Genomic DNA, 13,110 nt, shown 5'->3' on the forward strand with positions numbered 1-13,110 from the left:
CATTGTGTGAGAAACAGGGTGAAAAGTGTTTTTTTAACTGCCGTTTTACTTGTGATGTGTGAAAGTTAATAAAAGTCATTGTTGTTGTAGCGCCTCTAGTGTTCATTTCACCAGGAAACTGCCGCGAAATTTAGAATGAGACGTAAAAGTAATTTTGCATTGCAACAATGTGACCAGACCAGACAAGACCAGATTCAATGTAACAGGACAGAGCGCAGACAGACGTGGTTAAAAATGTTTTATAGTTCTTCACAAAACAAAAGTTCTGTTTAGACTGCACTGAGAGATGTTTTGGAAAAAAGGGAGGTCTGACATACACACACATAAACAGCATACACTCTCAATGCGAAACAGTTCCTGCTCATGAACAACATTTGCAATTTAAAGTGTCCATCCATCTTTTAAACATCTTGTGCATTCCACACTAAAATACACGTTCCTCCAGGGATAATAATAATTCACAGTCCTGTATGTCAGACATATTAGAAGGGTCTTCTTCCTCGTCCTCTTCCCCTGCCTCTTCCTCCTCTGTTAGAATGTAAGTGTCCTGCAGAGCGTCTGATCTTCCTCCTCTCCTCATGATGCTCTCGTTCTGCCTGCTGTTGAAATCTCTGCTTCTCCGTCTGATAAACAATGATAGAGATGAAGTTCAAGGGTAAGTTGCAGGTGATGCATTTATGAAGGTCATGAGACTTAAAAACTACAGTGTATCTAATTTCTCAGACCCGTGAACAACACTTGTCGAACCTGTTCCATTTACTTTCCTGTTATTGATAAAGCCAAATTTTCAGATACTCACTGAATCAGAAACCTGAAATTATAGTTTTGGGTCAGTTGAAAATTTATTTGTAGAATTCTGAGAATTACAGCTCTAAAAAAAAATCAATACCACCTTAGGTAGGAGACTGGGAAAAGTCAATAAATGAGGTACATGGTATGGAATTCAGAACTCATCGGATAAGAAATTAAGAGATTTACATAACAAATAATATGCAAGCTGATATGAATAGTAGAAAAAGAGATATACACAAGAATATAAATGTCTGTGGATAGGTTATGCACCTGAATGTTTGTATGAAGACAAATATAATATGTACACAGATATAGGAGTACAATATCCAAGATGTTAAACGTGAATGAATACGGTTATTTATGAATTGTTATAGTTAAATCAACCAAGTTTCAGCTGAAATTTTTGATTTGGTTAATACTTTTTCTGAAGATAGAAAAGATAAAACCTACATATAAAATGCCATGGATCAATATTTACAGAGTAATCCATTATTTTGTCAAAATATATTTTTTTTGCCTATGACTTGAGCAAAAAAAAAAAAAAAAAAAAGGTGGCAGTGATATTTTATTTTTTACACAGAGTTAAGTAGGTCTATTACTAAAATTTGCTGACTTCAGCACCCCTTGTAGCATTAAACACCAATCAGCCACAACATTAAAACCACCTGTCTATTACTGTGTACGTCCCCCTCGTGCTGCCAAAATTGTACAGAGCGGTTATCTGAGTTATCATAGACTTTGTCAGTTTGAACCAGACTGGTCATTCTCTGTTGACCTCTCTCTGCAGAACTGCCACTCACTGGATGTTTTTTGTTTCTGGCACCATTCGGAGTAAATTCTAGAGACTGTTGTGTGTGAAAATCCCGGGAGATCAGCACTTACAGAAATACTCAAACCAGCCCATCTGGCACAAAGTTTCAACATTGGGAAGAAGTTCAAGCTGAAAAGGACTTCATGTGACTGTTACGTTAGCCGCGTTTCCACTGTCGGGCCAAACGAGGGCATGCTATTGCATGCCAGGGCCAGTTGTGTTCTAACCGTCACTTCCGGGGCTTCATCGTGCCTCCTCTGGGCTTTCTCAGGGCCAACGGGCAATAGCCTTTGGCCCCGCCGATTACCCTTGGGCTAAACAAGGCCAACTTGGGGTTGAGGTGGATTAAATGTCAAAGGCGGAGTTTCGGTGATCTTCCCAGGTTGTGTAAGCAGCGTACAACTGTACAGGTTTGGGGAATAAAAAAAAAATAAAAAAAATGCGGCCACAGTATAAATCCTTTAAAATGCCAAATGGACAAAGCGGTGCCCCAAAGTAATTACTTTCACAGATGGTGTGAAAGCTGGGACATCGTCCTGCTGTTAGTGAAGAGACTACTTGGGACACCATGGCAGTTACAGTCGGTGAGTTGTCAACTTATTTTGCTTTTACATTCGATATAAACTCTATATTCTAGATAACATGATACCTCAGCTTCAGCTTCCCTCTTGTTTGTGAAATGGGTAGGGTGTGTGATGTTGGCACCACAGCAGCATTTTTGGGCAACGCTTTGGAGTTATTGGCCCGATGGTGGGAATGCAGATCGATTTTGATTTCGTGGCTTGAGGTCCAAGGTCCAAAAATTAATTGGCCCCAGCTGGCCAGTTGATAGCCCTGGCTCGCACTGGCCCAATAGTGGAAAAGTGGCTATTGTTACACATGATTCCAGATCTTTCTACACCGAGCAAAGTTTCGGTGCTTGATAAATGGTAAACCAATGTTTTTTCTCTTCTGCTCTGGTGTGCCGAGGAGCTGCAGTGCCTTGTTAAAACTGTGTATGTTTACTGTTACACAATTATGAATGTTGCCTACAATGCTTACATAAAAAACAGCCAATTGCAACAACTACTTGGAGAAGAATTTATAAAGAGAGTGAGCGATTTCGGGTTGGGTTCAGGCTTAAAATCTGACAGTACCATTTGGGTTGGGTAGGTTTCGGACTCGCAGTCTTGGGTATGGGTGGCGTTTCATTTTAAGGCCTTTGCAGACCTCTAGTGAATGTACATGTATTATATTTTTTTCAAATTGTCCAATTTTCCATTAACAGTCTCAATTCAAAATGGCCTCGACTAGTCGACTACTAAAAATCAGTTGTCGTGCAACCCCTACTGGAAAATGGTCATGAAAAACTAAATCATGAACTTGACTAACATTATAAAGGGAAAAAAATGAAATCCTAAAAAGTATAGACTATGACCTCTTTAATATATATATATATATATATATATATATATATACATACTTCATGCACCTAAGCATTAGACTTCCATCTTTACAGGTGGTAACAGGGCCCTCTTTCTTACCTTCTTGAGAGTGAAAGTGAGCTGTTTGCTTCCAACTGCTGTGTCACTGAGATTTAACATCCCCGACCTCTCCTCCCGCTTGAGTCGCTCCTCTAGAGACGTCCTGTGCGATGAGAAACATAAATATCACCTTTAACATCGAATATTCTGAGCAGGTAGACAGAGTGACAGATTGCCTAAATGCACAATGATTCAGCAAAAGATGAATTAAAAATGAGTAGTAAAACTTATGGGTTTAACTATGTTTACCTTCACACTATGAAATTCCACGAGCAAAATACAGTCATCTCAATGGGAATCTGCTTGATTGTGAATACTGCGCGATGGACTTCCGGTGGTGAAGAATTTCCACTCGCCGATTTCGCGTGGAGTTCAAGTTTGGTGAATTATGACATGCGAATTAGCTGTGTAGACTAGGGGTGTGCGGAACGACTAATTTTACTGTCATTGAAACATACATTTTGGAGTCAACTAGTCTAAAAAGAAAGATACCCTCAGAAAACAGTCAAAAAGTCAAATCCAACACTAAATTCTGCTGAAAAGGGGCATTTTCCTGCAACGTGTTTGCCTTGCACTGTGATCACTGTACATTAAATATAGAACATGACACGCATTCATTGAATCAACATTAGCGAATACATCTAAACGGAATTCACCAAAAGTTACTTAAATTATTAAAACAGTCAAGACATTTTTGAAAATAATTAACAGGTAAGCCAAATCTACGAGAGAGAAAAAATTTGCTGAAAAGTTGTACGTATTTCACATCGTGCATTAGCGTGTGATCTAATATGACATCTGTTCGGTTAAGAATGTTTACCAATAACAGTTACGATGTTAAAATAAAAATAAAAAATAGCTAGCATAGAAAAAAGGGGCCTGTGAGAAATGTACAATAAACCTAATGTATTGTTCTAAACATGACGTGAACACAGAATAAAAGATATACTGTATTAAGCAGTTTAGCATCATTGAAAATAGCCTTCTTAAACAGCAGGGTAAAAAGAATTTGCATATCTCGCCTAAAATAATAATTTTCTAGGCTTCTAACTTCTAACAAAATTAACATCAACATGGTCCGGTGAAAGACGGGACCTGACTCGATTATCCAGCACTTGAAAAAGCCAGCTTGGCGGTAAAATAAATTGCAAGCAGGCACAGATTTAAAGATATATTGCACATATAAATGTAGTTATATGTTTACAAATATTTACTAGCGGCTGACCGACAGTGGATGTTGCCCATACCGATAAACTGAGGTGGTGGAAAAGGCAGCTAATCGGCCAATAGTTTTTACATTTGATTTGAAGAATGCTAAAAAAAAATTGATAAACTACAACAGGCACAGACATAGAGGCTACAAGAGTCCAACATGAATAAAATCCCAGATTCAGTTTATTGTTCAACCAAAATCCCAATAATAACCCAAAAAATAAAGATTTGGTGCATAAAGTGGGACTTTTAAATGTAAACAGGCCCAAAACCCATAAGGGACTCGTTTTTTTTTTTTAAATGATGGAGACTTGGCTCTGTTAAAATGCTACATATTTAAGTATTTACCAAATTAAGCTTTTTATAGCCTATATATTCATCAAATAAAAAGTTTGTATATACATTTCATTTTTTGTTGCACGCCCTTGCTTCAATTTGGATTACTCATTTAATTAAAAATAGTGCAATACCACAAAGAAATATGGAGGAATAAAAAATAAATAAAAATAAAAAAATATATATATATATATAGGCAACTATCGGCATAGATTTGTTTGCTGATAACCAATATTTCCAAAATGCAACTATCGGCACTGATTAATAAAAAAATAAAAACTATCGGTCTACCTCTAATATTTAAATTGATATGTAGAGCAAATGCTAAAAATGAACAGTCTCTTTAAGAATAGCAGCAGTTTAGAAAGCATCTCACACAAGTGTTTGGTTGAGCAGAGCGCAGATAAACGAGTCGAAGCTGTGCTACGTGTTATTAGAATTAAATGTGAAAAGATTTAGCTGCTGAACTTCTGTTACAATTATGAAATTTGGCTGACGATTAATTGTCCAACAAATAATTGCAATTATGACGATTAACTGTCTAGTTAAGGGCTTTCACAATTAATCGTCATATAAATTGTCATATTAAAGGTGTGCTTTTTTTCCTGCATGTGCACTTCATTCACCTTAAGAACTCATTTTTATATAAATAAATCAAATAATAAAATAGGAATAAACTATGATTTCCTTTTAAGGCTTTAAAAACTTATGAATGACATGAAAAATAATGTTTTAAATATCAAAATATTCCTAAATACTTAAAAAACTGTCTCTTTTTGGTCAACTACAGTTTTGGTTAATTTTACATTTACACTTGTTTTTTTGAACTCATAAATTTTATAATTTTTTTAAATAATTTATTATATTCATATTATATTTGTATTAGAATATGCAATAGTAAAACATTTCTTTCCCAATTTCATACATTATTTAATGCTCTTTTTAAACCCACAGTCCTTATTTGTCATGAAGTAAAACCTTTGGGACTAACCCTAACCCTAGTTTTATAATTTCATCACTTTACAGAAATAGAGTGAGCATGATTCTCCTCGTCTTTGTCACTGCATGCGTGTCATTAACACTGTGTGTATGAACCCGGAACATTTGCCATTACACGATCTTTAAAGTGAAACCAGAGCGCTTTGCATTCATTATCACAGTTTATACTCATTCTTTATACAGTTGTGCTAAAAAGTTTGAATACCCTGGCAGAAATTGTGAAATTTTGGCACTGATTTTGAAAATATGACTGATCATGCAAAAAATTGTATTTAAGGATAGTGATCATATGAAGCCATTTATGATTACATAGTTGTTTGGCTCCTTTTTAAATCATAATGATAACAGAAATCACCCAAATGGCCCTGATCAAAAGTTAACACACCCTTGAATGTTTGGCCTTGTTACAGACGCACAAGGTGACACACACAGGCTTAAATGGCAATTAAAGGTTAATTTCCCACACCTGTGGCTTTTAAAATTGCAATTAGTGTCTGTGCATAAATAGTCAATGAGTTTGTTAGCTCTCACGTGGATGCACTGAGCAGGCTAGATACTGAGCCATGGGGAGCAGAAAAGAACTATCAGAAGACCTGCGTAACAAGGTAATGGAACTTTATAAAGATGGAAAAGGATATAAAAAGATATCCAAAGCCTTGAAAATGCCAGTCAGTACTGTTCAATCACTTAAGAAGTGGAAAATTTGGGGATCTCTTGATACCAATCCAAGGTCAGGTAGACCAAGAAAGATTTCAGCCACAACTGCCAGAAGAATTGTTTGGGATACAAAGAAAAACCCACAGGTAACCTCAGGAAAATACAGGCTGCTCTGGAAAAAGACAGTGTGGTTGGTTCAAGGAGCACAATACGACGATACTTGAACAAAAATGAGCTGCATGGTCGAGTTGCCAGAAAGAAGCTTTTACTGCGCCAATGCCACAAAAAAGCCCGGTTACAATATGCCCGACAACACCTTGACACGCCTCACAGCTTCTGGCACACTGTAATTTGGAGTGACGAGACCAAAATAGAGCTTTATGGTCACAACCATAAGAGCTATGTTTGGAGAGGGGTCAACAAGGGCTATAGTGAAAAGAATACCATCCCCACTGTGAAGCATGGTGGTGGCTCACTGCTGTTTTGGGGATGTGTGAGCTCTAAAGGCACGGGGAATCTTGTGAAAATTGATGGCAAGATGAATGCAGCATGTTATCAGAAAATACTGGCAGACAATTTGCATTCTTCTGCACGAAAGCTGCGCATGGGACGCTCTTGGACTTTCCAGCAGGACAATGACCCTAAGCACAAGGCCAAGTTGACCCTCCAGTGGTTACAGCAGAAAAAGGTGTCTCCTGACCTAAATATCATCGAGCCACTCTGGGGAGATCTCAAACGTGCGGTTCATGCAAGACGACCAAAGACTTTGCATGACCTGGAGGCATTTTGCCAAGACGAATGGGCAGCTATACCACCTGCAAGAATTTGGGGCCTCATAGACAACTATTACAAAAGACTGCACGCTGTCATTGATGCTAAAGGGGGCAATACACAGTATTAAGAACTAAGGGTATGCAGACTTTTGAACAGGGGTCATTTCATTTTTTTCTTTGTTGCCATGTTTTGTTTTATGATTGTGCCATTCTGTTATAACCTACAGTTGAATATGAATAAGAAATAAAAGAAATGTGTTTTGCCTGCTCACTCATGTTTTCTTTAAAAATGGTACATATATTACCAATTCTCCAAGGGTACACAAACTTTTGGAGCACAACTGTATTTCCGCGGGAGTTTGGCACGAGCCTCTGCTAACAGTGCACGCATCAGAGCACTTCACGCGCTCTTCAGGACAGGAGCTGGTTGACATCTGCGGTGCGGCTCAGTGACGCTTGGACTTCGATTTCAAATGAATGACACACAAACGCACCGTTCATGGCATTTATGCAGTATATTCACTTAAAATTCCCTTATTTGGGCAATAAAACATGATTGGAATTGGAACACGCAATAATCATGGTTGTCTCAAATAACCGCGATCAGAAGGTTATTTCATAATTATGACAGGCTTAATCACTAAACTACTCAATCACTGGTGAGTGAAATCTGAAAATGAACCATTCATTGGCCAATCACAGACTTTTTTTAGTCGCATAGCACGTAATTTGTGATTTACTCGCATTGTAGATGGTGGTGCGTCGAGTAAAAGATTGATCTTGGTATTGTAAGAATCGATATCAGGATTGTTCAAAGAAAAAAAAAATCTGATTAATCAGAAAATCCATATTTTTACACAGGCCTAATCAACACATGATGCCCACATTTACATATCAATGATGCCTATTGGGTGATCAGAAACTTGGCCGGCCAGTCCCATTGAAGTAAAGAGAATGTAGGATAGAAACAAGCCTAAACAGCCGAAAATCAGTCCCGATTTTATCCGTTTGAGCAGTATATATCAGTGCAAATTTTTGTTACAATGGCAAGAGGATGGGCAGTTAAAGACTTACCCGACAGCAAACCCGCAGCCCGTGCGTGAGCTTAGCAATATGCTCTTTCATTTTAGCACACAAAACATTGACTGAGAATATCAATGGAGCACAGGGTAAAATAAAAAGAATTAAAGATATGACCACTAATAGAGATGAAAACATTAACCTACTTTTGCATCTTTTGTTTGCGGTTCACGTCACTGAAGCTACGGAACTCCTCTCCTGCTTTGAGCTGGTAGAATCGAGGCTGGTTTTGAGTTTCTTGTTGGGGATTTCTGGCTGGATCTGAACTCTGTAAGCTGGTGTTGCGGTCCTGTTGCCTTCGCTCTTTCCTCTCGTTGAACCTGCGCTCATTCTCCTCCACCCGTATAAGGCGCCGTTGCTCCCTCACCTCCTTCACCCAACTCTTATCATCATCATCAGAGCTCTCTTCCTCTGAGCTGGCACGACCCTCCACCTCTTCTTCTTCCTCATCCTGCTATTGAGATTGGATTGAAGCAGGATTTAAATTTTTTTACATTTTTTTATTTGAACTAAGAAATGCTAGATTTAAGTGTTTGTACCTGCTCCTTTTCCACTTGCTGGATGAGCTGTCTGAGTTTTTTCCTCCTCTGCTCACCCACTTTAGACACGATGGGGTTGAGCAGACGGAACTCCTCACTCTGATCATCCACCTGATAATCAGGGTTCTCAAACATCACCTTGAAACGGTCGTCCGTCAGGAGATTGGCTGAGGCCTTGATAACAAACAGAAGATAACACAAGGAGAGAAATACAGAATAAAAAAAGGGAGACGTTCCCAGCAAGTCTTTTAAAGGGTTGATCCAATCTTTAATTTGGAATTGTGAGATGATGAAAGAATTTCTCACCTTGTTCTTTTTCTTCTTGGTTCGCAGCTCATTGTCTCTCTCATCCATGAGTTTGATGGCCAGCTCCTTATTGACCTTGGGCAGCTTCTGTTATGCACAGAGATAACAGAGACAGTCAAAGCCTTGAAGATAACTGGCCATGTGAATGTAAAACACTCTCTAAAAAAAGATTGTTGCATTGACTCAACCATGACTATTTGAATATTTCTGACATGGATTATATTTGCTGAAAATCTGAATAAATGTAATGTTTTCTGGCCATTTTGCCACATATACTCTGTATACTCCCCTTATCAGAGGTGGATCCTAGCATAGGTGATAAAGGCACTTGGACAGCAGCGTGCCTTCCAAACACAGAGTGACTTTTTTGTCAGCTGAACCCCTATGATCTAAATTATTTACTTGAAGTACCCCGTGATATTTCAAATAATGCTAACATTTCAAAACATTATTCATTTTATGTCTTTGCGCTTAATTTTTATTTTTCTTGTTACAATTTTATTACATTATTGTTCTGTTTTAATAATTATACATTTTATTTCCTTTAATTCAACATTGGCGTTTTTATTCCGATCAGAGGTTGTGCTACAAATTATCATTATCTGTAACTCTGATGTACTGAGTTGTAAAATTTCTGTCATGGTCTTTTTTTTAATACATTATTTTTGTTTTCATCTCCCTGGTAATGTGAGAGGCAGGTTCTCCTAATTATTATATATCAAATGTATTTTTAGCAGTAAACAGATACCCAACATAACAAACAAGCTCACTCATTTATACAACTAAGATAAGCACAGAACAATGTCACACACAGGGTGGATATGTGGTATGAACCCAGTCACCTTGAGCAGAACTCTATGCGCACTCGACTCATCAATCTTCTGCCGGATTCTGTCCTTACGATACTCCTCATACGCAAATGGGTTTGCCATGGTCTTGACCTGGAGCAGTGTGCAATAGAACATTTATTATCAATCCACAACAATGAATCATATAAATATTGTAAAACACATCAACATGCACAAATGCTTCGACACAATGTATAGCTCATCAGAACCTTGTGATAGAGCCTGATGTCCATGAAGAAGCCGTGCATGTAAGCCCTGAGCAGAGCAGAGCCAATCAGATGAGTCAGACCTGGAGAAAAAAAAAAAAAAAAAAAAAAAAGTTAGGAAATTAAAAAAACAGAACTCCTTATGGAGGTGCGGTTGCACCAAGGTTTCTCAGTTGGTCCCATTCCATGTCAAAAATGAAAAAGTTGATTATTGATGAAGATGTACATTGTACATAGTAAATGCACAGTGGGGTCCAACGTAAACTGAAAAACCATGCTGCTCTATGTCGCTAATCAAATAAGCAAATTTATGACATTGACTGTATGCAACTATGTACAAAAAAGTCAGATTTCCTTGCTTTCAGTGAAGCACACCAGATGCTCTTTGAAACATTCTCAAATCATGCCGGATAACAAGGATCATCAGGGTTTGCACAAAGTTGTGGACTCCATGATGTGGTTTAAGTAAAAGAGGGACATACCAATTAGTGGCCGATGCCGATATCTAGAGAGCAGGATGGCTGATATAAATGTTCATATTAGAGGTAGGCCGATATATCAGTTTTACCGATTAATCGGTGCCGATAGTTCCTTTTTGGAACTATCGTTATCGACAAAAACTATGCTTATAGTTCCTATAACAGCGCCAACGGTTAAATAAAAACACTGACAACTCGTGGGGATTTGCTGTATTCAAATCTTTCATCATTGACAATATTCATCCATTATTTTGTCCTCACTTCAATGCATATTTTGTTATTTTTTCTAAAATAATCAAGTGCTCTAAATTGAAGGGCATGCAAAGAAAAATACGGAAATATGCTCCATCAGCACATTGTGTCTCCAACTTCATATCTTTTGAATAATAAACCTTATTCCTCATTAAACCTCATCTGGTGAAATATACATATATATTTATACACATAACCCTTCATCTGGTGAATATATAGGCTATAAAAAGCTTTATTTGACTAATACATAAATATAGAGCATTGTAACGGAGCCAAGTTTCTGTCATTTCAAAATAAGAGTAAAATAAGAATAAGAGGGGGGGGGGGGGGGGGGGGGTTTGTTTATTATTGTGATTTTGGTTGAACAATGAACAGCAACTGGGATTTTATACGTTTTTTAACATTCTATAAATCAATTTTTAAAACTACTGGCCGATTAATCGGTTATCAGCCTTTTTCACCATCTTAGTTATCGGTATCGGCAAAATCTACTATAGGTATTGATATAATACAATTTAACAATTGCAAATCAGATGTACAAAAGATTTCTAATGTGAAACAAACATTTATTTTATACAATATTCACTCAAATTTGCTAGAAATGAAAAAATATCCTTGAAAATAGAAATGGTTTAATATCCATTAACAAACATTTTGGTAGATTTTGAAACTGACGCAAGGGAAAGTTAACACTTTGGTTAATTGGTCAAGTGAACACTTGATATTGCTAAATCGCAAATTGGCCAAATATCGACCGATACATCGGCCTGGCCGATATATCGTTCTAACATTAATACCAAATTCGAAGAAACCCAATCCAATTTTCATTCAAATTTTTATGCTGATAATTTGTAATAAAAAAATAAAAAAAATAAAAATAGATAAATGCTAAATAGAAGTATTTTCACAAGTGGACTCTACTCTGGACCCCCACTGTACATTTACATAGTGTGGTCCTAAAATGTATTGGACACTTAAGCCACATTTAAAAATGCATGAAAGTCACAATGTAAAATAAAGACAGAAAGTAATGACACTTTCTGGTTGTTAGTGGAACTTGTCTTAAGTTTATGTGCGGAACTCTCGGTTTACTCTACTAGGAGAACTGTGTGAACTGACTTCATCTAAAAAACACCTAATATCAGTTGCTTAAAAAGTCATTGTAATAATGGAAAAAGATAGTTCTGAAAACAAAAACAAAAAACAGCTCAAGTGACCTTTGAGTGTATTGAGTTTGGATGAGCTATTCCACTGATCCACTCTTTCAAAACATCTGTTGATATCAGGAAAGGTTTTTTTGTTTTTTTTGTTTTGGAACACAAAAGGAGTGTTCACAGTTTACTGTGACCTCGGCTGTCAAGCTTCAAAAAGGGGAAAAACAACCCAATAAAAGTATCTTAATAGTCCATATGACTCATGTGCTATATTCCAAGTCCTCAACTCTTTTTTGTGGGAGGAATAGACAGAACTTTAAGATCTTATTGACTGAAAATCTTTCCTTCAGTTCATTCAAATAATGACGCACACAAGTAATTATTGCCAACACTTTACAGTAAGGTTTTGTAAGTTAACATTAGTTAATGCAGGTTATCAAAAACTAACTAAAAATTTAACGAAGGTTTATAAGTGCTGTAATGTTAAAAATGTATAGGTAGGTAGAAATAAACATTAACCACACTAAACAATGATTTAGTGAAGTAAATATAGCAGAAAAGATTAACTACTTTCTACACTGAAAAAGTTAAAGCGTCGAACCTAAACATATTAGGTAAATTCTGCATTTGTACTCAATTCAAATATGTAAAAATGAATGCTCCAAGTAAATATGTATGATTGTTATCTTTATAATGCGTCAACATGTTTCAATCCTAAAGTAGAAAACCATGTCATTTTTATATGCTAATTTGAGTACATTTCACAGGTCAATAAAATAAGTACATTTTATGTGACTTTTCGAAGCTGGTGTTCCCAGCACACACCGTGCTTGAATAATTAATGAGCTTGCATGGTTTCACTGTTTGCAAGATTATCTACATAGTTTTTTTTGTTGTTGTTGGTTTTGTTGTTACGTTTGATGACTTCTTGTTTTGTGAAGTCTGATGTTAATTTTCTAATCAAAATGAACTGTTAATGATCAAAAAAATTATCGTCAGTTACCGTCATCATGTTTTGTTTTGTGCACAAAGTGTTGAGGTCTGCATGAGCAGCTCTGTATCTTGTTTCTACCGCCTGTAAAGTGATGTTGTCTAATAGACTAAAAAGAATGCATTAAACAGGAAGGCTTCTGTTTGTCATGT

The 13,110-nt window shown here is 36.9% G+C and overlaps 1 protein-coding gene across 1 annotated transcript in view; it reads right to left on the bottom strand.

The window, feature by feature from the left end:
* Nucleotides 1-225: 225 nt before the first annotated feature.
* nol10 (nucleolar protein 10) overlaps nt 226-13,110 on the bottom strand; it is a 37,080-nt gene continuing 24,195 nt past the window's right edge. Inside the window, exons 15-21 of the mRNA XM_051723199.1 lie at nt 10,086-10,165; nt 9,871-9,969; nt 9,029-9,115; nt 8,723-8,896; nt 8,330-8,637; nt 3,127-3,229; nt 226-623 (exon numbers count right to left, since the gene is read on the bottom strand). Coding sequence (XP_051579159.1) covers nt 483-623; nt 3,127-3,229; nt 8,330-8,637; nt 8,723-8,896; nt 9,029-9,115; nt 9,871-9,969; nt 10,086-10,165 — 992 coding nt within the window. The 3' untranslated portion in view covers nt 226-482. The remainder of the gene's footprint in view (nt 624-3,126; nt 3,230-8,329; nt 8,638-8,722; nt 8,897-9,028; nt 9,116-9,870; nt 9,970-10,085; nt 10,166-13,110) is intronic.

Source organism: Myxocyprinus asiaticus, chromosome 17 (genome assembly GCF_019703515.2).
Source record: "Myxocyprinus asiaticus isolate MX2 ecotype Aquarium Trade chromosome 17, UBuf_Myxa_2, whole genome shotgun sequence".
In the NCBI taxonomy this organism is placed as follows: Eukaryota; Metazoa; Chordata; class Actinopteri; order Cypriniformes; family Catostomidae; genus Myxocyprinus; species Myxocyprinus asiaticus.